General features: G+C 41.3%; 1 protein-coding gene across 2 annotated transcripts in view; it reads left to right on the top strand.

Annotated features, from left to right (window-relative positions):
- The first annotated feature begins 1,419 nt into the window (after positions 1-1,419).
- SPTLC1 (serine palmitoyltransferase long chain base subunit 1) overlaps positions 1,420-22,246 on the top strand; it is a 47,478-nt gene continuing 26,651 nt past the window's right edge. For both annotated transcript variants that reach the window (XM_054032410.1, XM_054032411.1), the window contains exons 1-5: positions 1,420-1,498; positions 8,247-8,354; positions 11,974-12,068; positions 17,513-17,606; positions 19,923-19,995. In XM_054032410.1, the coding sequence (XP_053888385.1) occupies positions 1,433-1,498; positions 8,247-8,354; positions 11,974-12,068; positions 17,513-17,606; positions 19,923-19,995 (436 nt within the window). In that variant the 5' untranslated portion in view covers positions 1,420-1,432. The remainder of the gene's footprint in view (positions 1,499-8,246; positions 8,355-11,973; positions 12,069-17,512; positions 17,607-19,922; positions 19,996-22,246) is intronic.

Below are 22,246 nucleotides of genomic sequence, written 5' to 3'. Positions count from 1 at the left end.
ATAGCTTTTCCTGATATCCAACCTGGACCTCCCCCACTGCAACTTGAGACCATTGCTCCTTGTTCTGTCATCTGCCACCACTGAGAACAGCCGAGCTCCATCCTCTTTGGAACCCCCCTTCAGGTAGTTGAAGGCTGCTATCAAATCCCCCCTCATTCTTCTCTTCTGGAGACTAAACAATCCCAGTTCCCTCAGCCTCTCCTCATAAGTCATGTGCTCCAGACCCCTAATCATTTTTGTTGCCCTCCGCTGGACTCTTTCCAATTTTTCCACATCCTTCTTGTAGTGTGGGGACCAAAACTGGACACAGTATTCCAGATGAGGCCTCACCAATGTTGAATAAAGGGGAACGATCACGTTCCTCGATCTGCTGGCAATGCCCCTACTTATACAGCCCAAAATGCCGTTAGCCTTCTTGGCAACAAGAGCACACTGTTGACTCATATCCAGCTTCTCATCCACTGTGACCCCTAGGTCCTTTTCTGCAGAACTGCCACCTAGCCATTCGGTCCCTAGTCTGTAGCAGTGCATGGGATTCTTCCGTCCTAAGTGCAGGACTCTGCACTTGTCCTTGTTGAACCTCATCAGGTTTTTTTCAGCCCAATCCTCTAATTTTTCTAGGTCCCTCTGTATATGATCCCTACCCTCTAGTGTATCTACCACGCCTCCTAGTTTAGTGTCATCTGCAAACTTGGTGAGAGTGCAGTCCACACCATCCTCCAGATCATTAATAAAGATATTAAACAAAACCAGCCCCAGGACTGACCCTTGGGGCACTCCGCTTGAAACCGGCTGCCAACTAATGTACTAAGTAAAAATAACACAAGGTATACAGTCTATATTCACCTATTTCAAAAGGGGAAAACACTGTCCTTATATACAGGAAAACTCTTCGCACCCACCCCCAGGGGGACTTTCCCTCTAAAACCCTCTGTCCCAGCTGGAATATACCCTGTGTGAACCTGGGCCAATATCTAGTGCAGGTTAGCAAAAATGGCCGGTTAGTTGTGCCTTTCTCTTTGTAATTAATACTAATTTCCTTGAGGAATATTCCTCATGGGCTTCCAAGCCCTCTGCCTCCCTCACCTCTCTGCTAACACGGGGCTTTGACAATGTGCCAGTTATGAACTGAGCGTGCCCGTGTGGTGCTCCCCCCGCAGTCCCCGCTTCGTGGCTCCGGCCAGACCAGCCACCCGCCCGCTGTTCTGCGCTCCCCACCCCCCGTCCCGCCTCAGCCGTCAGAGGAAGCCCTGAATCCCGCGGCGGGCACCACACACGCCTCTCGCTCCTCTCACTGGTCTAGAACACGCGGACTGCCGGGGCGGGGGGGGGGCGTGGCCACGGCCTGGTGACGTATCAGCCGCTCGCTCTCTCCTGTCCACGCTGGCTGACGTCAGTGTGCGCTCAGGGGGACCGGAAGCGGTGGTTGGCGATGGCGGCTGCGGTGGGGATGGGGCAGCAGTGGGTGCTGGTGGAGATGGTGCAGGCCTTCTATGAGGTGAGACTTCCCCCATCCCCGCTCGAGCCGGGTCCGGCTCCCCCCCTTCTCCTTCAGCGGGGCTGGTCCTGCTGCATGGGGCGAGCGCCGGGGCGATGAGCTCAACCTGAGGGAGAGGGGCGCTGGGTGACACCAGCTCGCGGGGGAGAGGTGTTGTGTCGCGCTGATGGCACTAGTGGGGGGCTGCTTTGGGGCGGGGGTACCTGTGGTACTGGCGGGCCGGGGCGGGCGCTGGCGGGGGGTTGGGGGACCCTGTGGCATGGGTGATTCCAGCAGGAGCCAAGCACCAGGCTGTACTGGCCGCACAAAGAGCGGGGCAGTGAATCGGTCCAGCAGGGTAGGATAGAGCTGATCATAAGACCACTGGAGCAGGCAGCACTGACTGGTCATTTCTCACAGACCTAAGAGGGGCTCAGAAAAGAACAAGGAGAATGACTTAGTGATCTGGATAAACTCAGGGTGTGAGGAAGTGGGATTGCTGACCTTGCAGAGGAGGGGATCACAGTATAAAAAATAACATGCAGTAGAGTGGGAGTATGTCCCTGTGCCTTAATCCAAATACAAGGGGATGTTTGGCCAAAATAAAAAGTGGGAAATTTGCAACTGATAAAAGGGCTTAGTCTTTTACATGACCTGTCATTTGACTCTGGAACTTGCTGCCACAGTACATCATTGAAGGCCAAGAATTTAAAAAAAAAAAAGATTCATAAAGAGATTGAACATTTATATGACTCCTGGGAATCCTTAGTTGTCATAATTTATTATCAAGTTTTGGATGGTCTATTAAACCTCATGTATCATGTATGACCCAACTTCCAACTATTAGACACTAACATGAGACTTAATGTGGGGGATAGATTACTTCCTGTCTGCTTATTGTGAGGTTCTTACACCTTTCTCTGAAGCATTTGGTACCAACTACTGTCAGAGACAGGCCGCTGGACTAGATGGACATTGGGCCTGGTCCTTAATAGCAGTTCCTATATTGACATTTTTTGGTCAAAGTTAAAGTATGGTGACATTTGTGTCTCTCAAGGTAAATCTAGTATCCATCTGAGGCGGGGCTTCACATTCACCTTGAGAATTTATGCAATGTGCTAGTCAGCATTATGGGCCACTTCTGACTTGGAGGCAGTTTGTTCCATATTGTGATGATGATTCTGCTGTTAAACTCTATGCTATATTTTGGTACACACTGTTTTTGCCACATTTATTTTTTGAGGCAAAATCTACCATTTTGGTAAAAGAGTCGAGGCAATAAGACAAGAGACTTTAGTTTACACGTTGTTACAATTATTGAAAGGCAAAGATTTATGAATTCAAACTCTGAATTTATTTTCCCTTAAAAGGGACTCTATTGTCATTTTATGCTAATTGGGAAATGGGTAATTATTTCCAGACTGTTAGAAACAGGCATTTCTGTGTTAGAAGCAAACTGATGACCTGGTTGCCACTTCATAGGTAAAGGTGTTGCTGTAATCTCTTCTATCTCACACACAATCTAGGTGGTGACCTACTTCCATGTAAAGGAATCTTGTTTGAGTTACCTAGCAGGTCATGCAATGAAAAGTACTGCTCACAGAAGAAGCAGCAACTCTAACATTAATGGCATTTTTGGTTGGTCTCTCTCTTCCCCCTAGTTGTTCCTACAGCTTGGTCATTTAACATGGTTCTTAAAAGACCAGCAAATTACAAGTGAAAGATACATTGCCAGCGATATGCACTGTGTACAGTAACTCCTCCCTTAATGTTGTAGTTATGTTCCTGAAAAATGCTACTTTAAGCAAAACGATGTTAAGTGAATCCAGTTTCCCCATAAGAATTAATGTAAATAAGGTGGGTTTAGGTTCCAGGGAAATTTTTTTCATCAGACAAAAGACTATACACACACATACATGGTATAAGTTTTAAACAAACAATTTAATATTGTACATAGCAATGATGATTGTGGAGCTTGGTTGAGGTGGTAAAGTCAGAGGGTGGAATGCCTTACTGCTAAATGATGAACTAGCACTCAGCTGAGCCCTCAAGGCTTAACACGTTGTTAATGTAGCCTCATACTCTACAAGGCAGCATGAATGGAGAGAGGGGAGACAGCATGGTAGAGAGCGAGAGAGAGAGAGACACCCCGTGTTTGAGAGAGAGGCGAGCATTGCCCCTTTAAGTACGCAGACCCTACTCTAAGTACACTGCCTTTTTAAGTAGACCAGCAAGTTGAGACAGCAGCTGCTGCCAGCAAGCTCCCTCCGTCTGAGTCCCTAATCTGTGGAGATGGGGTAAAGGAGTGGGGGGCAGGAGGGGCCGGGGACACCCTGACATTAGAACCCCTCTTCTCTCCCCCCTCCCCCCCGCACAGCAAGCAGGAGGCTCCTGGGAACAGCTCCAAGGCAGAGGGTAGGAGCAGCACACAGCAGTGGGGAGAGGGACAGCTGAACTGCCCGGCAACTGATAGCCTGCTGGGCGTCTGCTGCACAGGGAACTTAAGGGAGCTGGTGGGGGGGCTGCCGGTCCACCCTGGTTCCAAGCCTCCACCAACTAGCTCCAACAGGCTGCTTTTTCTGCAAGCAGTGGACAAAGCAGGCAGCTGCCAAACAACATTATAAGGGAGCATTGTGCAACTTTAACCGAGCATGTTCTCTAATTGATCAGCAATGAAACAATGTTAACCAGGACGACTTTAAGTGAGGAGTTACTGTAACACGTTTCATTTGTTGGTTGTAAAGCTCATCCTTTTTAAGTGACATGTCCAGATCATGGGTGACTGGTATCATAGGCAGGGGGAGGCTGTGCCTCCCCAAATAGCCTACTGTGGCCCCGCCTGCAGGCCAGCATGCCTCCTGCAGGGACTTGGGACGGCTGGTGCTGGGCTGCGCTGCCTGCCCTGTGCTCCAGGGTTGGCCACCTGTGCACCGGGACTGGGGGCCGCTCAGGGGGGGCAGAAACCATGCTACCCAGCCGCCTGAACCCCGGTGCTGGGGGTGCGGTGGCTGCGTCACCCAGCCGCCCGAGCACCGGGATTGGGGGTACGGGGACCACTCTGTCCGGCCACCTGCAGCACCGAGGCTGGGGGCGCTGTGGCCGCACTGCCCAGGGGCTGTGGATGCTGAGGCTGCATCGTGCTGGGGCCTTGCCCCCGGGCCATCAGTGCTGGGGGGGGGGGGGGCGCTGCAGTGGAGGTGCTTTGGGCTCCTGCGGGTGAGGGGAAGGCGCACAGAGTGGGGCCTCGGGCACAAGGGGCAGGGCCGGGGGTTAGCCTCCCCGGTCGGCTGGGTCACTGGCTGCCCGTGGTCCAGATGTTTTAAAAACATCTGAGTTTAGAACCTCCCTCCAGCACTATCTCTGAAGGAAAAAAAAATAGTTTAGATAAATTTTAACCTGATGTCATCAGAATGAGAACTGATATGAAGAATTTGCAGAAGGCACTGGCAAAAAGAGTTTAAACAAATACATGCACACAAAATATGTTGGGGAGGGGAAAGCTGCAGCATGTATTAAAATCGAAGCTCACTTCAGAGTCTCCCATGCTTACTTCAGTACAAAGATGCTATTTTCTTGAATCTACAGTTCTTTCAGTCAGCACTCTGTTTGTAAGTGAGCCAAAATAAGTTAGGTAATTGTTTAGGTAGTACAACCTGCCCCATGGCTAGTGGGTTTTGGATTTCATTTGATCACTTTCAGAGCCAACTGCTAATAAAGAAGTTGAGCAATGAAATACAGAAGAGTATCTTCAGAATGCTACTCTTCTCGGTTCCCTGTTTACTAAGACCTTGTCTACACTACAGGGGAAATTCGATCTAAGCTACGCAATTTGAGTTACATGAATAGTGTAACTCAAATCGGCATAGCTTAGATATACTTACTGCGAGGGCCACACTACGCTCTCCCGTTGACTCCTCCTACTCTTCTCAATCCGGTGGAGTACAGGCGTCGACGGGAGAGCTATCGCTAGACCCGCTAAATCAACTGCTGATGCATTGATCACCGCTCGTGGATGCCCCAGTAAACGTAGATAAGCCCTAAGTCTCACTCTAGATCACTGCTCCTTGTGAGTTAGGTCTGTTTGTATGATAAATATAATCCTTTTCTTTGAACTAGATGAAGAACATGCAGGCATGTTTAGTTTTTAAACTTTAAATCTGATAATTCACATCAGAATATTAACCCTACTTTCTGTGCAGTGCTGTCTTAGTGTAACCAAATTCCTGTTCTGGCTGGGTCTCTGTGTGTATTTGCACATCCACAAACAGCCCCTAAAAGGTGTGGCTTCTCCCAGACTGGAGGCATACTGGACCAAGGAAGTAATTCTGAGAAGAAGGTCAGGGGAGGAGGTGCTTCTTGCCTGCGGGAAAAGTAAAAGTGTCAGGAGTCAGCAGCACCAGGAGGGGAGCTGCCTCCGTCTCCTCTTCCTTACGTGTTCTGCTACTGTGATCTTGTGGCTGTATCGTTCCTGGTACTCTGCTTCTTTTGGGTTAGCACAAACAGGGAGACCATGAGGTCTCACAACAGTACTATGACGACAAGGCCAGAGGGAATCACTATCTACCCTCTCTTTTATTTCCCCCAAATGATCTAATGTTGAAATTATCTAATTGATGCCACCAGATCCTCTCCTCTGATGATCATAGTGGAACAAGGCTTTGGTAGCCACTGGATTGTTTTATTGCTGTTTTAAACTAGAATTTGCTCTAATCAGAATTGTACACTACAGTTACTAAATTCTGGTGGGTCTGGATGCCTGTCTACTATATCACTTCTACCGTTATTACCAGGGCCCTACCAAATTCATGGTCCATTTTGATCAATTTCACAGTCATAGGATTTTAAAAATTGTAAATTTCAGGTATTTAAATCTGAAATTTCATGGTGTTGTAATTATAGGGGTCCTGACCCAAAAAGGAGTTAGGGGTTGTAAAGTTATTGTAGGAAGGGTTGCAGCACTGCTACCCTTACTTCTGCACTGAGCAGCTGGAGAGCGGCGGCTGTTGGCCCAGTCTGAACGCAGCAGCGCAGAAGTGAGGGTGGCAATACCATACCAAGCCACCCTTACTTCTGTGTTGCTGCTGGCAGGGTTCTGCCTTTAGAGCTGGGCGCCTGACCAACAGCTGCTGCTCTATGGGCACCCAACTCTGAAGTCAGCGTAGAAGTAAGGGTGGCAATACTGTGACCCTTCCCCAAAATAACCTTGTGACCCCCCACCCTGCACCTCCCTTTTGGGTTAGGACCTCCAATTTGAGAAACGCTGGTCTCCCTATGAAATCCGTATAGTATAGGGTACAAGCACACAAGACCAGATTTCACGGTCTGTGACACATTTTTCATGGCCGTGAATTTTGTAGGGCCCTAGTTATTATCACTAGTAGAACTGAACAGGAGTGTTAGAGGTTAAGTATGGAGCTGTAAATCGGGAGGTCTGGGATTCATCTCCAACTCTTCTACTAACGTGTGACCTCGGGGAAATTTCTGCCTTAATTTTCATGTTGATTAAATTAAAAGTGCTCTTCAAATGCCAACTTCTGTTATCACGTGAAGTGATGTGTTGCATATGTCCTTATTACCACCTTTATTGTCGCTATCAAAATATCTGTACTGATAATTGTTACTACTTTTGTTTCTCAGTGCATCTGTATTCCAATTCCTCCATTTCTGTAGGTCCTATACTAACAAAATACTAAACTGTTTTTGGAAATAGCTTCTCACAGTTATATTCCTATATGGATTGGATAGAAGGGTGTTTGTATCAGGTTCTTGGAAAATAACTGATGTCCACTTTGTATACTGGACCCTTGTTAAAATAGAACATAAGAACAGCCATACTGGGTCAGACCACAGATCCATCTAGTATCCTGTCTTCCAACAGTGGCCAATGCTAGGTGCCCCAGAGGGAATGAACAGAACAGGTAATCATCAAGTGATGCATCCCCTGTCGCCCATTCCCAGCTTCTGGCAAACATAGACTAGGGACACCATCCCAGCCCATCCTGGCTAATAACCATTGATGGACCTATCCTCCATGAATTTATCTAGTTCTTTTTTGAACCCTATTATAGTCTTGGCCTTCACAACATCAGCTAAACATAGCTAAACCTATGTTCTAAACGAGCTATCAAGCGTTGATGTTTTAGAATTAGGTTTATGTCTAGTATGAACTTGTTCCTTACATGGGCAGGCTTTAGCCTCATGCAATTTCTATTAATTCGGCTACAGATTTAATCAAATGTAGTCTGTCTAGCGGTGAGTCTGTATAATATTTTAAATATATGTATTAATTTAATGCAGTTAAAAGTGACCCTGAGCCAGCAAAGTATGCTATTCACTTCCATACAAACTCCCTATCCACAGCTTTGCCAGTGTAATTTAGGCTAACCTGCGATGTACTTGCTAATCCTCTCATGCACCTTTTTAGAACTGAAACTGCCTAACATATCAACTTTGTGAGCAGCTTATTGTGTCTTCCACTAACACATAGGATAAGACCATCTGTGTTCACTTTAACACTAAGTAGGCAGGATCTGCAAAGCCTTGAACTTTCATAAAACACTATATATGTATATATATATATATATATATATAATGAGAGAGAGAGAGAGAATATGAATGAATTTTTTTTTTTTTTTTAAATAAAGGAGGTATATATGAACAGTTCTAGTTGATGCAAGGCAACTTTGTTTCTTTTAGAATTATAATAATGGAAAGGAAAAATACCAGTTAATTAAAACTGAATCTTATATGGACTCTTTTTAATTTCTAGGCTCCTGCTTACCATCTTATTTTGGAAGGAATTCTAATACTGTGGATAATCAGACTTCTTTTCTCTAAAACCTATAAACTTCAAGAACGGTCTGACCTCACACCTAAGGTATATTGTAATAACATTCTTCCCAATATGCAGATTTTTTCCTTATAGCAACAATTTATAATGCTAATACATTTGTCTGTTGTGACACTTGGAATGTGGTGTGATCACCTCACAAATTGAAACCACTGTGCTAAGGCGATATTTCTAGTGACTCCAAAATAGAGTAAGAGATCTTTCAATATGCATTTTGTTTTGGGCAGGAAAAATAATTGATTAGAAATATTACACCAATTAGAGGAAAACTTAATTTTTAGAAAGTTACAAATGAGAAATTTGAAGGAATTGAATTAATTGTTAAATTTCTAGAGAGATGAAATTGGCATCAGCTCTACTTTGTGAACAGAGTTGTTTTAACAATGGAAACTTCAGGTAGATTTAAAACAAAAACAAAAAAACACAACATTGGAGAAATTCATGCTGAATTTTGCTGTCCTGGAAAGCAATTCCTAAATAATCAGTCTGGAAATAGAATGTCAGAATAAAATACTGGCACCTAACACTTCAGATATTAGCAAGTTTAAGAGAGGATTGAGAACTTTATACATCAGTGGGGACAAAATTCTGTTTAACTTTTAAACTCATTCCTTCAAACAGTTGTATTCTTGCTTAACTCTAAACACTAGTAGTCCCATTGACTCTAGTTGGACTACATATGTACGTAAGTTAAGCATGTGTAAGTATCAGAATTAAACATCAGTACTTCATTTTTCTCTTTCTTGGTTCTCCTACTTCACCTGATGCTCAAAGCCATTATATTCTTAAAAACTAGTGACTATGGTGGGGAGGTCCGCATAACTTCTTCTGTACTGGTATCTAAGGGTATGTCTTCACTACTGGCTGGATCGGCGGGAAGCGATCAATCCAGCGGGGATCGATTTATCGCGTCTAGTTTAAATGCGATGAATCGATCCCCAAGCGCGCTCCTGTTGACTCCTGTACTCCAGCTCCGCGAGAGGTGCAGGCAGAGTCGACAGGGGAGCAGGAGCAGTTGACTCACTGTAGTGAAGACACCGTGGTAAGTAGATCTAAGTACATCGACTTCAGCTACGTTATTCATGTAGCTGAAGTTGCGTAACTTCAATCGATCCCCTCCATCCACAGTATAGACCAGGCCTAGTAGTCAATAAGGGGCTGAGAGGCCTTAGTGGATCTGCTTAGGCTAGAAGTGTTGCCACCAATAGGCTATTGTATTGAGGGTCATGGGTTCCTGAGATTTTTAACCAATATAATTTTCTTATAATTTTAAATATTCACCTTCTGTCCACCACTATGACGCTGCCTTTACCCTTCAGGCATCATCTTCCAGGTCTGCTTATGTGTTAATGGTGAATATGGATATTGCTGGACAATGCTGCACAGCAATAAACTGTATTGAAAGTTTGAGAACAGAGAGATCAGTATTAAAACTACGATATTTAGTTTAAAAAAATCCATAGCATATCACCCTTAACATGCTAGGCTAGCAGCATTGACACTAGCTAAATACTTGATGAAACTATAAGAATTTAAGAATTCTTAAAACCTTGCAGACTGCTGAAGAAATCTAATGCATGTGCTATAATTACATTCATGAGCACACTAGCTTTTAATCTCAGTAGTAGCCAAGCACACATTCTAACATGATTGTAGCTATTTCTAAATATTAAACAAATATTTAGACTTAATGTTGTTGCACACATTTATGTCAGTTTATTTCCTTTCAAATATAGGGCCATTGGGCATAGTTCCAATAAGAAATACAACATGTACAAGATCAAATGTTTTATCTAAACATTTTCTTAAAACAATTTTAAGAAAATCTCTTCTGAAACATAGGGCCATTTATATTTTGATACAGAAGGTCTTGTCCTCTTCAAATATGAAATGTATTCTGTAAACAGTCACAGTTGAAAAACAAAATCATTCATCGTCTAAATAAAAAGAAAATATTGAAACTACAACAAAATAAACTTATAATTGTGTACACTTCCCTTTCCAATTTCTAATCTTTTTTGTCATTTAGACTGATTTTTTTTCTTTAAATATAAGTATGAGTTTTCTGCATCAGAATCTTCATACAAAAATTGAAGTTACTGGAATAATGGATTTTCTTAAATAGTAATCCTGTAATAAGTATCAATAAGTAGGTTATGTAGTTTTTAAATATTCCGTTAGCCTTACAGTTTATATTGACATTTAATTACAATAATAATGTGAAAATCCAATATCATAAAGCTTTTTTGTTTTGCATTTGTGAATAGATCATCAGGAGTGTCTCATTTTCTTTGTCTTTTTGCAAGGATCGGATTTTATTATACCTGGAAAATAACTCTTAGGAAATGTTACTCTTCAACGGTGTTAAGGGAGGTGTTACATTTTAGAACTCATGGCCCTAGTGGCTGCTGATGTTTTAAGCATTGTGTAGCTGGGCTAGACAGCGTGGTACTTAAAATGCCAGCAGCCCTCTGGAGCCTTTTCTGCACTAGTGCTAAGAACAATAATAGGATATATTGGCAATATCAATCCTAGTGTAAATGTAGCCTTAGTTATTTTCCCATATCCTGTGTATGGGGATCGTTCATTGCAAGAGAATTACTTAAATTATAAAACCAAAGAGTGGAGGTTGTCAGTTCTAGTCTCCATATCTACAGATTTAGTTAGTCTTTTAAAATAAGTTAAAAGTAGTTTCAAACTTAACATCCCTTTAATAGCTAATGCTTATATCATAGCTCTACTTAGTGTCATTGTGGTTCAGGGATTAGAGAGTATAGGACTAGGTTGAACTAAGCAACTCCTGAAGTCTAATGCTGGTTCTGACTCTGATTCACTGTGTATCCTTGTGCAAGTGACATGACCTCAGTTACTCCATCTGAAAAATGGACAGGAACACTTGCCTACCTTGCATGTGTTTGTGAGGATTAGTAGTTATGACATGCTATTCTATTGATGTTACCCAATGTGCAGATTATGCTAATTTGATTAGTAATTGTTGCTTCTATTGTGTCCCTTCACTTAGCACTGTAATGCAAGAACTGTTTGTTTAATAGTGCTATAGAATGGTTGAGGACAGGAAGTGAGGAATGCTATATCTAATATTAAATTAGAGGGTGATTTTGCTAGTTGGTAATCAGGAAGAAATTGCCTTAGTTAAAATTTTGACCAGGATGCTGAGTCAACACCTTTTCTTTAACAAAACATGCCATGAGATCTTTAATGAATAGATCTGGCCAGGATCTCTCCTTTCAAAGTCACCCCAAGTAGTGCAGAGCCCCTCTGTATAGTATTTGATCATAATACATCTCTACCCCAATATAACGCGACCTGATATAACACTAATTCAGATATAACGCAGTAAAGCAGTGCTCCGGGAGTGGGAGGGGCTGCGCGCTCTGGCGGATCAAATCAAGTTCGATATAATGTGGTTTCACCTATAATGTGGTAAGATTTTTTTGGCTCCCAAGGACAGCATTATATTGGGGTAGAGGTGTAGTTCAGCATTGACTTGGAAGGGTGCCACATGTTGATATAGTTCTTTTGGCTAGAACTATACCCATCTGCTTATCATACCATAATCTGCTATAATGGAAATCATATTTGAAAGATACTAAATTTTGGGTATTTTGACTTCTGATCCTTTCAGGAAAAGGAAGAATTGATTGAAGAGTGGCAACCAGAACCTCTTGTTCCTCCTGTATCAAAAGATCATCCAGCTCTCAACTACAATGTTGTTTCAGGGTAAATTTAGCACAAAATAGTCCTGTGTTCAACTTCAATATAAATCTCTTTTCAAATGTCTCTGTTTTTAAACATAGGAGGATTTTAATGTTCTTGGAATATCTTTGTGAGTGAGTTGTATGTTAGGATTACAGGACTGGGTTTGTCACTGATGCTAAAGCCTCCTATCATAATTGCATCCGAAGAAGTGGGCTGTAGCCCATGAAAGCTTATGCTCAAATAAATTTGTTAGTCTCTAAGGTGCCCCAAGTACTCCTGTTCTTTTTGCGGATACAGACTAACACGGCTGTTACTCTGAAACCTCCTATCAAAGTTCATTATATCTTTGTTGAAACAGAATTAACTTCTGAGGAGATACAATAGTAAAGAGAATCTAATTCTCTTTTTAATCACGGATGGCAAAGTATTAGGTAATTGGGCTTCATCTTGGTATCTTATTCAGGATCCTTTTCTGTTTGACAACTAATAACCAAAATGAAGCAAATTTTTTAAAGGTATAGACCTAAATCTCCAAAAGCGACTAATAATTTTTGGGTTTCCACCTGGAGGGACCTGATTTTTATAGAGGATTGGCACTTTCTTATAATTAGACTACTTTAAGGTATCTCAAGCTGGGCTCTCAAAAGTGGAGTCATTTGAAATCTTGGCTATAACATCTTAGGGCTTGTCTATAAATTTGAAATGGTACTACACCAATGTGCACTAGCCAATTAGTGTGTGACACCCTGGTGCAGACTAATGCACCATGTAGACAGAAAAGCCCTCATAAGACTGATACTGATTCATGATATTTCCCATAAGTGTACTTCTACAGTGTACATCATAGGAATGGTACATTTTTTGTTTTAACTTTTATGTTGGTAGCATTTAAAATAAAGGTACAGCGATGATTGGGCTCCAAAAAATTCGATCGCGCTAAATGTGAGGCAGTGGGGAAGGCACATTCCCTTTTTTGTTTTTGTTTTTTTTCCCTTCGGCGGCACTGCAGCGCCCCACCCCCCACCCCTTTTTTTTTCTTTTTTGCGCTTCCGCGCCGCTCCTGCTATTTTTTTATTTTTTTTATTTTTTATTTTGGTGCTTCGGTGGTGCTCTGGCCACTTTTTTCTTTTTTTCTTTTTTGTGCTGTGTGTGGGCGGGGGGAGAGTTTGTCCCTGAGTCACTGATGCTGGTAGGGGTGTCCTGCATTTCAGCAAGGGCAGCGTGGTTAGATTTGTAGAACCCTCAGGTGTTACTTGGACAGTGAGGCTAATAGGGGCTGTCAAGCTGGCGATTTGGCCCTGAGCCTCTCAACGTTTGGGGCGATTTGGTGCAACACTTCAGGGCCAGAGGCAGATTAAAGTTTCCTGGGGCCCTGGGACAAAGCAAGTGCCCCCCCCGCCCCTTCCACCTGCTAGCCCGCCCCCCATTCTGCCTCGTCTGCCTGCAGCCCCCGCCCATGGTTCCACCCCTTTCTGCTCCTTCCCTGGGGTGGCACTCAGGGTCCCCCCATTCCACACACCCCCACTGCAGCTCCTCAATCCATTTGCTACTTTATGTCCTCCCCATCCCCCACTGCGGCCCCAAGACCAGAGATGCCCTGTCCCCCCGTCACAGCCTGAGGCCGCAGTGGGGAGTGAGTGCTCCCCCCCACCCCCCAAGCTGTGAGGCTGCCTCCCGGGGCCACAGTGTGTGTGTGTGGGGGGGTGTCCCAGTGCTCGGGCTTCCCCCGCCACCTCCTGCACTTCTGCTGGGGATGGGTTGGAGCGCTGGGGGCTTTCCCTGCCCCCTCCCCACCTTCTGCTGGGAACACCATCAGGGAGGTGCGGGGGGCCCCCAGTTGACCACTGCCCCTGGGCGCTTCTGCGGTGCTCCGGATGCTGCTTTTTGGGGTGGGGGGGGGGGCGCTTCGGTGGCGCTCTGGCGTGACAGCCCAGTTCACATCTCAGAATTAATATACAAGTGAAAATTTCCATATCCTATTGGCAGTTCAAGAGCCATCTTGTTCCCTGCTAAATTAGTGATTCAGGTAGCCTGTTGACAGTAACGGCAGTCTTCCTTCTGTGATTTTGATGTTAGTCTTCCACAAAAGTGTGTGTAATGCATCTCTTAATTATAATGATATGTGGTGGGGGTTCTTTATTGCCATATTTAATATAGCTTGTGGATTTGAAGCACATGTAGCAGACAGTACCTTAGGAAGTATGAAATATTGTCTGCTAAAAAGTAGAATGAAAACCTCTTGATTTAGTCTAACACACATTGTGGTGGGGGAAGACAGTTCTATACCTCGTAGTTAATGCCATATTCAGTTTGATTACATAGATTCTTGTCTGACCTTAACAGATGAGTTTGTTACTTAACCAAAAGTTCCAGCAGCTAATGTTGTTAATGATGGCAAAACCAGCGATGCAGAGCATTTTCTTAACAAAGAACAATAATTAATTTAAAATTGGTTGTCTAAAGCTATGTAAAGACCACTTTAAGAGCATCTATGTTGAATTAACTGATTCATGAAATATAATAGACTATGCTTTGTAGGGAAACTAATTGCAAGATAGCCTATTTAGACAGGATCATGCTGAATTATCATTCAGCAAATGTGCACCTTAATGATTAAGGGAAAAATAATGAAATATTGGAAATACAAATGCTAAAAATGAAGTATATCCCTGAAACAAAAAAAGTCCACAATAAACTTTATAGACACTAGTACTTGTTCTACGTTAACTTTAATAAAATGTTATTACTTGTTTTCTTATAACTTTTGATATATCTTTGTATTTTATGTTGAAGATGAAATTCAGTGTTTGCCTTTGTCTGTACGTGCAACTCCCGTAAATATCAGTGGACGCCCTAAGCACAGATTTGGAATCTTAGGACCCTAAAAGACATTATCCAATCAATATACACGTAGATTCCATGAACATCACTTTGAATTCTTTGTTTTTATATGAAGTAAGAATGTGGGCCACTCAATGTCTGATTATAACTAGTGGTCCCATAGGTGATACTGTAGGAACTGGGGAGCATAAAAAAAACCCTAAAGCTTTAAGGCTGCTCCACATCCCCACACTTCTTTGTGAAATTTTTGTCTTGTAGCACTTGCTATAACTGAGGTTGCAAAGTAGTTTACAGAATGCAGTATCCTGTTTCTGTTTGCTTATAACTTTGCAGTGAAATTACATTTAGACTGAAATTTTCCATGTTTAGTCTTTGCCCAAGCAAGGATATTGCTTCTTTAGAAGCTTGAACAAAAATCTTATCAATCTAAAATATGAGAGAGAGGAATCTGACCATACCTTTCTTCGGTAGGGCTACAGTTTAGAGACTGTCCATGGCAAGTTCTCAATGAACAGCGTGTCTTTACTGGGCCTGACGGGTTGGGGAGTGGGGAATTACTTTTGATTTACAAAGTTAATAGCATTTAAAAATTGCATCTGGGAATGTACTGATCATTGCAGTAAGCCTATACCTGCACAGTTACGCCCTGATCTTGCAAAAACGTATGTACATGAAAACTCCTTTGACCTCAATGGGACTACTAAACCTGTCTGGTTACTTGTGGGCATGTTTAAATGGCCAGGACCTTAGAGATGCATTTCAGATGGACATACAGTGAGTTAATTGAACACTTTTCAAAACTGTTTTGCTGACTTTTCTCATTGTTTTAATCTTCTGAATTAACAAGTTTTGAAGAAAACTCTATCCATGTTTTTTTCAAAGTTATGAACGCTTGTATGCAGTAAGCTGAAACTTTTCTTACAATTTGTAGTGAATTCAAATTTAGCCTCTTTGTGTTTGTGGTTTGTCCAACTTTTTCCAAACTTTTTCATTCAAAATGTATAAACATTGTTTGGTAAATTGGGGTCAGAAAACAGTTTTGAAGCAACTATCTGAGGATATTTGAGCTGCCGTGGTTGGTTTTGATTGTCCATGTATAGGTCACATATTATTGTTTGTTCCCTGGTTAGACAAGCTTGGAGCAATGATATTTTATATTGATATAGTATCGGATCATATTGTACAGCATGTGCATAAATAGGCAGAACTGGTGTTTTTCAATCATAACGTCAGTACTTCACTTCCTGTCACTTTGTTAGTAAGTGAAACTTTAATGTTGAGTTAGTAGTGTCTTTAGCATTTTGTAATAACTGTTCTAAAGTACAGAACACAGAGGTCTAATTAATTTGTAGGCTAGACATTAGGGGTTTCTGGCCTGATGCCTAAATTTAGGAAAAGAGCGTCAAACTCAGTTAGCTAGTGCTAATGCAAGCTCTTAAATAGTCAGATTTTTCATTGCTTCAGAAAGGGTGGTTGGTAAAATGCTTGCAGTGTAAAAGATTTCATTATTCTCCTGGTTACAGGTTGCTAGTTCTAAACTTTGCTGAACATTTTGCTCTGGTCACATTTTCGTCTCCACAACTATTTTTTGTCGTCATCGCTTGATTTTTACTTCCAAATCCTGGTTCTTTGGCTGGCTGACTCCTAGCAAAAACTGTTCCTGGAATTACTGTAACTTCTATGAATTAAACAGAATGAAATCTAGCATGTCAGATTTCCCAAGCATTCTAAAGCATCTTGTGTTGAGTGTCTGCATAAACTTGGTGCCTCTTTATTTTTATAATTTTTTTCCATAAGTGTTTGCAAAGGTGATCTTGCTTTATAACAAAACTATTGTTTTTTTTTTAGTTAACTCTTGTTAGCGAAGTGTGAGGATCCAAAGGATCCCAAATGCACTTTGCAAATTATACAAAGGAGAAGTTTTAACCACGACTTAAATACATCACCCTCAGCAATTATTTAAACAACAAGCAGCAATCCTAAACAGTTCGGAACAGAACTTTGGAGAATACTGCATGTAGTTTAAGGGACAGGGGATTTTAGGTAGGCAGAATGTAATTATACAAACTGGAATTTGAAAAGATGCTGTGGTTGGCTCTCCGAGCTCTGGTCCAGCGTAGTATCTGTTTGTATTGTATTTAGGCTATGTCCGCACTAGAGCGCTTACACCAGCACAGCTGTACCGATGCAGCTGCGCTGTTGTAAGATCTCGTGTAGCCACTCTGCCAACGGGAGAGAGCTCTCCCTTCGACATAATTAAACCACCCCCAACAAGCAGCAGTAGCTATGTTGGTGGGAGAAGCTCTCTCGCCGACATAGCACTGTGCACACTACCACTTGTGCCGGCAAAATTTATGTCACTCGGGGGAGTGAAACCGCCTCTGCTTCCCTCCCCCAAGTGACATAAGTTCATAAGTTTTGCCGATATAAGTGGTAGTGTAGACATGGCTTTAGGTTCAGAGTAAAATTATGACTTTGAAAACATGGCAGAATAGGGGGAAAAATCAACATGTTTTAACTAATATCTTAATATGTTTTAAAACACAGTCAGTGTACTGTTTGACTGTTATGAAAGTGACAAATATTTAACTTTTAACTATAGCACTGTTTTTATATTTTTGTAGCCCCCCAAGTCATAAAATCATAGTGAATGGCAAGGAATGTATAAATTTTGCATCATTTAACTTTCTTGGACTTCTGGATAATGAAAGAGTGAAGGTGAGTAGGTTATATGATTGCACATAGATAGTTATATACAAAGGGATTTTTTAAAATGTGCTATTCCATTTTACCTTGCGTTTGGGGATGACTTCAAAATATGTGAACCTCACAAACACTTAGCACAGTAGTAGTCTTCATCCACATCACGTCCTAAGCCTGGTTCTGCTGTTGACTTACCATGTGACCTTGAGCAAGTCACTTCACCTCTGCTTACATTTCTTTATTTATAAAGAAAAGATCTTTATATACCTACTTCATAGGAATTACCAAAATTAAAAACATTTAGCACTTATATTTAGACATTCAAAGCCTTGTGCAAATATTAAATAAGCGTTCTTGGGTGAGGTGTTTCCACATGAGTGCAGTCCAGTAACAACATGAAACAAAGGGTTGCAATAACTTGTGTTATGCCTCAGTTATTTCCAGTGTATACTGGAAGTGTGAAAGTGCTAGGAATTTAAATGGCAAAACGTTAATCAGCATTTAAATATGGCAACATATGCATCATTGTAGTTTGTGTATTATAAGTAAGGATACAATTTGGTCGCAGATTCCGTGACTTTAACAGATGTCCTTGACTTCTGGGGCTTCAGTCTTGGGTGGTGGGGCTCAGACTTCAGCCCTGGGTGACCAGGCTCAGGCTTCAGCCCTGCTGTGACCATACACTGATTTTGTACATTTTTTACCATGACTGTTCCATGAATTTTGCCTGATTTTACTGTGACAAAATTGTATCCATAATTGTGTTCAATTCTGAGGCATTTATAGGTTTGAAAAGGACAATTCCCTATATGTAAGTTCTTCCAAAGTTTGGGTAGATGATTAACATTTTCCCCTTCTTTGATTATCCTTGCTTTTATACGGGCCTAGCAATTTTTGCACAACCAAACAGAATTCTGTAGGAAATAAACAGCCTCTTCTACCCTGTCATTCTTTCTGATTAGAAAAAGTGACAAAGTTTAAATTTGTAACCAAAAATGAAGACTACAGAGAGAATTGTTTAAAAACATTTCAGGAGGTATCTTTTAGAAAAGTGTAGTGACAAACTTTGAGATTCTAAGTGGCATCTGACAGTGGAGTTTATGGACATCTTACTTTGTGGCATAGTGCTTGCTACTCTCAGTACGCTCACTGACTTCAATGAGACTACTCATGGTAGTAAGCGTGCCAAATAGTGAGGTGTTAACAGGATCATACCCATGCTTTGCAGGAAAGGGAGCGATGCACTTAAAATTTGATCTTTTCATGGCCCTGAGTATTCCATTCAAACTGCTTTCTGTATAAGAAGGTAAAGTCAAGTCAGTTTTTATAACTTGTTCAGGTTGTATTCAGAACTATATATAATCTTGTTGCACACCCACTGCAAGACCAGAATATATATTTTTTTCAATTAATGTTTAATCTAATGTTCCTTTTTCTTACTAAAAAGGAGGTAATCTGATAGAAGTGACTTCCTCCTTCTCCTCAAGTGTAGAAGAGGCACTTTGGGGCGCTCTCCCCAACTGATACTGATAAAAACAGAGAAGACTATAAATAGTTTATAGTTGTGTATAGTGCAGTCATTGGTGGATGGTGTCAGCTTGAAAACTTTATTTTGAGAGAGAGTTTAGCTAGTTCTCTTCATGCACCTAAAGTTTTAAGGAATATATTTTACTTTGGTATTTCACATAAATATATAGAGTGACATTTACTATAGATTGTCATCAAAATGAAAGTTCTTAAATTAGTAGGTGACCATTAAAATTATTATTAAATTAAACATTTCAAGGCAACTGTTGTCCCAGTGAGATTTGCAGTGGTGCCAACTCCATTATGTGCTTTTGAAAATCCTTCCCTTGGCCTCTTTGTGTGAAGGAAGTAAAGGAAAAAGTAAATACAATTCTGAGGTGGAAGTAGAATGTAATCTTTGCCTTTTTGTGAAATATAAATTTGTCCTTCAGCTAGAACAGTACTACTGAAATGGCTAATATTTCAATAGGCATGGAATCGTATACAGTCGCTTAATTTTAAAGTTACATTTCTAGTACCTACTAGGTACTCTTTTTCTCAGTGCACCATCGGTATAGTATTTTTATACAGTAAACTAAGCTTAAATACCTGATTAAAATAGTGAAATCTCATTGGCAAATGAGTTTACAAAATTAGTTAAGTTATTGTACAACATTTTAATTGCATTTGGTTCTATGGCTATATAAATTATACGGAACAAGAATAGCAATGTTGACAATTATGTAAAATTGACAATCTGAATGCAGAATATATTATTGTAGAAATAAGCTAAATGTTGTTTCTCATGTAATGTTTTCACTAAAGAATGCAGCCCAGGCATCTTTGAGGAAGTACGGAGTTGGCACTTGTGGACCTAGAGGGTTTTACGGCACTTTTGGTAAGTATAACTTTACTTTACTGTTACTAACATACTTTTAGTTCATCTTTAAAATAAGATTTTCATATTGAGGTAGTGGATATTTCCAAAATACTTGCTCTGTACACTGTCTCAATTTCTCAATGCAGGGAATGGTTGACACACAACAGACTTTTTGGTGTGGTGCTTATCATTGCTAAAATTAAATTTAAACAAGTGTTTAAACAAAAGGCGCTTCTCGCGTAATCCAGCTAACATAGATCCTTTAGCCAAGTCATAATGCTGAATTTGACCTATTGCGTTTAGGGCACCATAGAGAGAATGTGGATAAACTAGAGTCCAAATAAGTACAATTAAATGATAATGGGTTTGAGTCTAAAAGAGGGAATATGCACAATCCAGTCAAGACTGAGACATATTTAAGTGTTTTAGAAGATGTAATAAAGTAGCTATTTTCATTACTACTAGTTACCCTGTTTTGTTTAATCAGCATAAATTAAATGATAAACTTAATTGAGATTGATTAAACAATAGCAAAGTCTATCAATTCAAGTATGGTAGCTTGATAAAAATGCATATATTTACTTTAAGTCATAGGTATAGTGTTTAACTTGACTTGTCCTAGATCAGTCAGTGATAATCTAGGACCCACAATTTAGACTTAGTCCCTGCTCTATCCACTAGGTAAAACTGCCTTCTAATACATACCGTCAGTAATGGCAAGTAATTTCTTTATGCCCTTGCTAAGTAAATTGTTTAGTATACTTTTCTTTTTAGAAGCTTCCTTATGTTTCAAAATTTCACTTGTTTACAATGCCGTGGAATTTGCCATACTGGGAAGTGTGTTTAAAATGGTTGAAGTAGAAATGCTCTTAAAATTCCTTCATTAAATGCTAAATAGACCACAAGAGGGCAGTCTGACTTCTGTATATTGTAAAATTCTAATGAGGAAACTTGTCTTATTTGTATAATACTGTATTCAGAATTAAATATCCTCTACAAGAAACATTAAGACTTTTTGTGGTGGGAAGAGTTCTAGTTGTGACAAACTCAATATGAAGGTTGTTTTTTTTTTTTTTTTATAATCCGCTTAGTTGTGAAACTAGCCTCTCTAATATTTCATTACAGAATTATGGCATTTATTATTCCTTTGCTGTCTCCACTCAGGAGACGTAAAGGGCAGGATAGTTACAGGCTTAAAATTTTGTCTTCTCCTTGTGAGCTTTCATGTCACTCCCTGGGAGTCATGGATTCTTTTGTTAACCCAGATGGTTGTAGAGATCTCCCTTGGCGTCAACCATATGTTTGATTTCTCCAGAAGGCCGGCTTAGGTATTTCATTTAGTCAAGTCAGCCCTATTGAGTGATCAGGCAATCACCTTACATGTTTAAATTTGATAAATATTTCATATCTGCCAGAGCAAGATTGTTTTATTGCAGCCTTTTAGACTTATTCCTGCAGACTTTGTTCATTGATGTCACGACATACCTGGTCTTCCTCTCCATCCAAGGTGATAGCCAGCTAATAATAGTTATTAGTGAGCAGACCTGAGTGTTCGGACTCCTACGTGTTGGCAACACTTTTGTAACTTATCATGGTTGTCAAGTATTAAGTTTTTGTACACACCCAAGCCCTCTGCCCTGCACCTCCACACACACCCCAGCCCTCTGCCCTGACCTCGAGTTGCCCCCAACACCCAGCTATCTGCCCTGCACCTCCACACACCCCCAGCCCTCTGCCCTGACCTCAAGTCGCCCCGCTCAGCCCGCTGCAGGCCTAGGTGAACAGAACCCCAGGCTGGAAGCGGGCTGAGCAGGCTGGCGGCATAAGATCAGCATTTTAATTTAATTTTAAAGGAAGCTTCTTAAACATTTTGAAAACCTTGTTTACTTTACATACAACAATAGTTTAGTTATATAATATAGACTTATAGAGAGACCTTCTAAAAAAACATTAACATGTATTACTGGCACGCGAAATCTTAAATTAAAGTGAATAAATGAAGACTCGGCACACTACTTCTGAAAGGTTGCCTACCCCTGCACCAGGCGCTGTACAAACAGAACAAAAAGACAGTCCCTGCCCTAAGGTACTTAGTCTAAATGTAAGGAAATTCTCACTGCTGTTCTGAGTACACAAGCATATTAGTTTTACAAATATGCATATGGTTTGGCAACTATTAGAACTTCTGATGCTTGGATTTGACAAACACCACTCAGTGCCTATCAAGGATGGATGCATCAGCTTTGGTGTTTAGTGATTCATTTTCTGT

This window comes from Malaclemys terrapin, chromosome 6 (assembly GCF_027887155.1).
Source record: "Malaclemys terrapin pileata isolate rMalTer1 chromosome 6, rMalTer1.hap1, whole genome shotgun sequence".
NCBI lineage: Eukaryota > Metazoa > Chordata > Testudines > Emydidae > Malaclemys > Malaclemys terrapin.
Note: the sequence above shows the minus strand (reverse complement) of the source record. Positions and strands in the feature narration are given on the sequence as shown.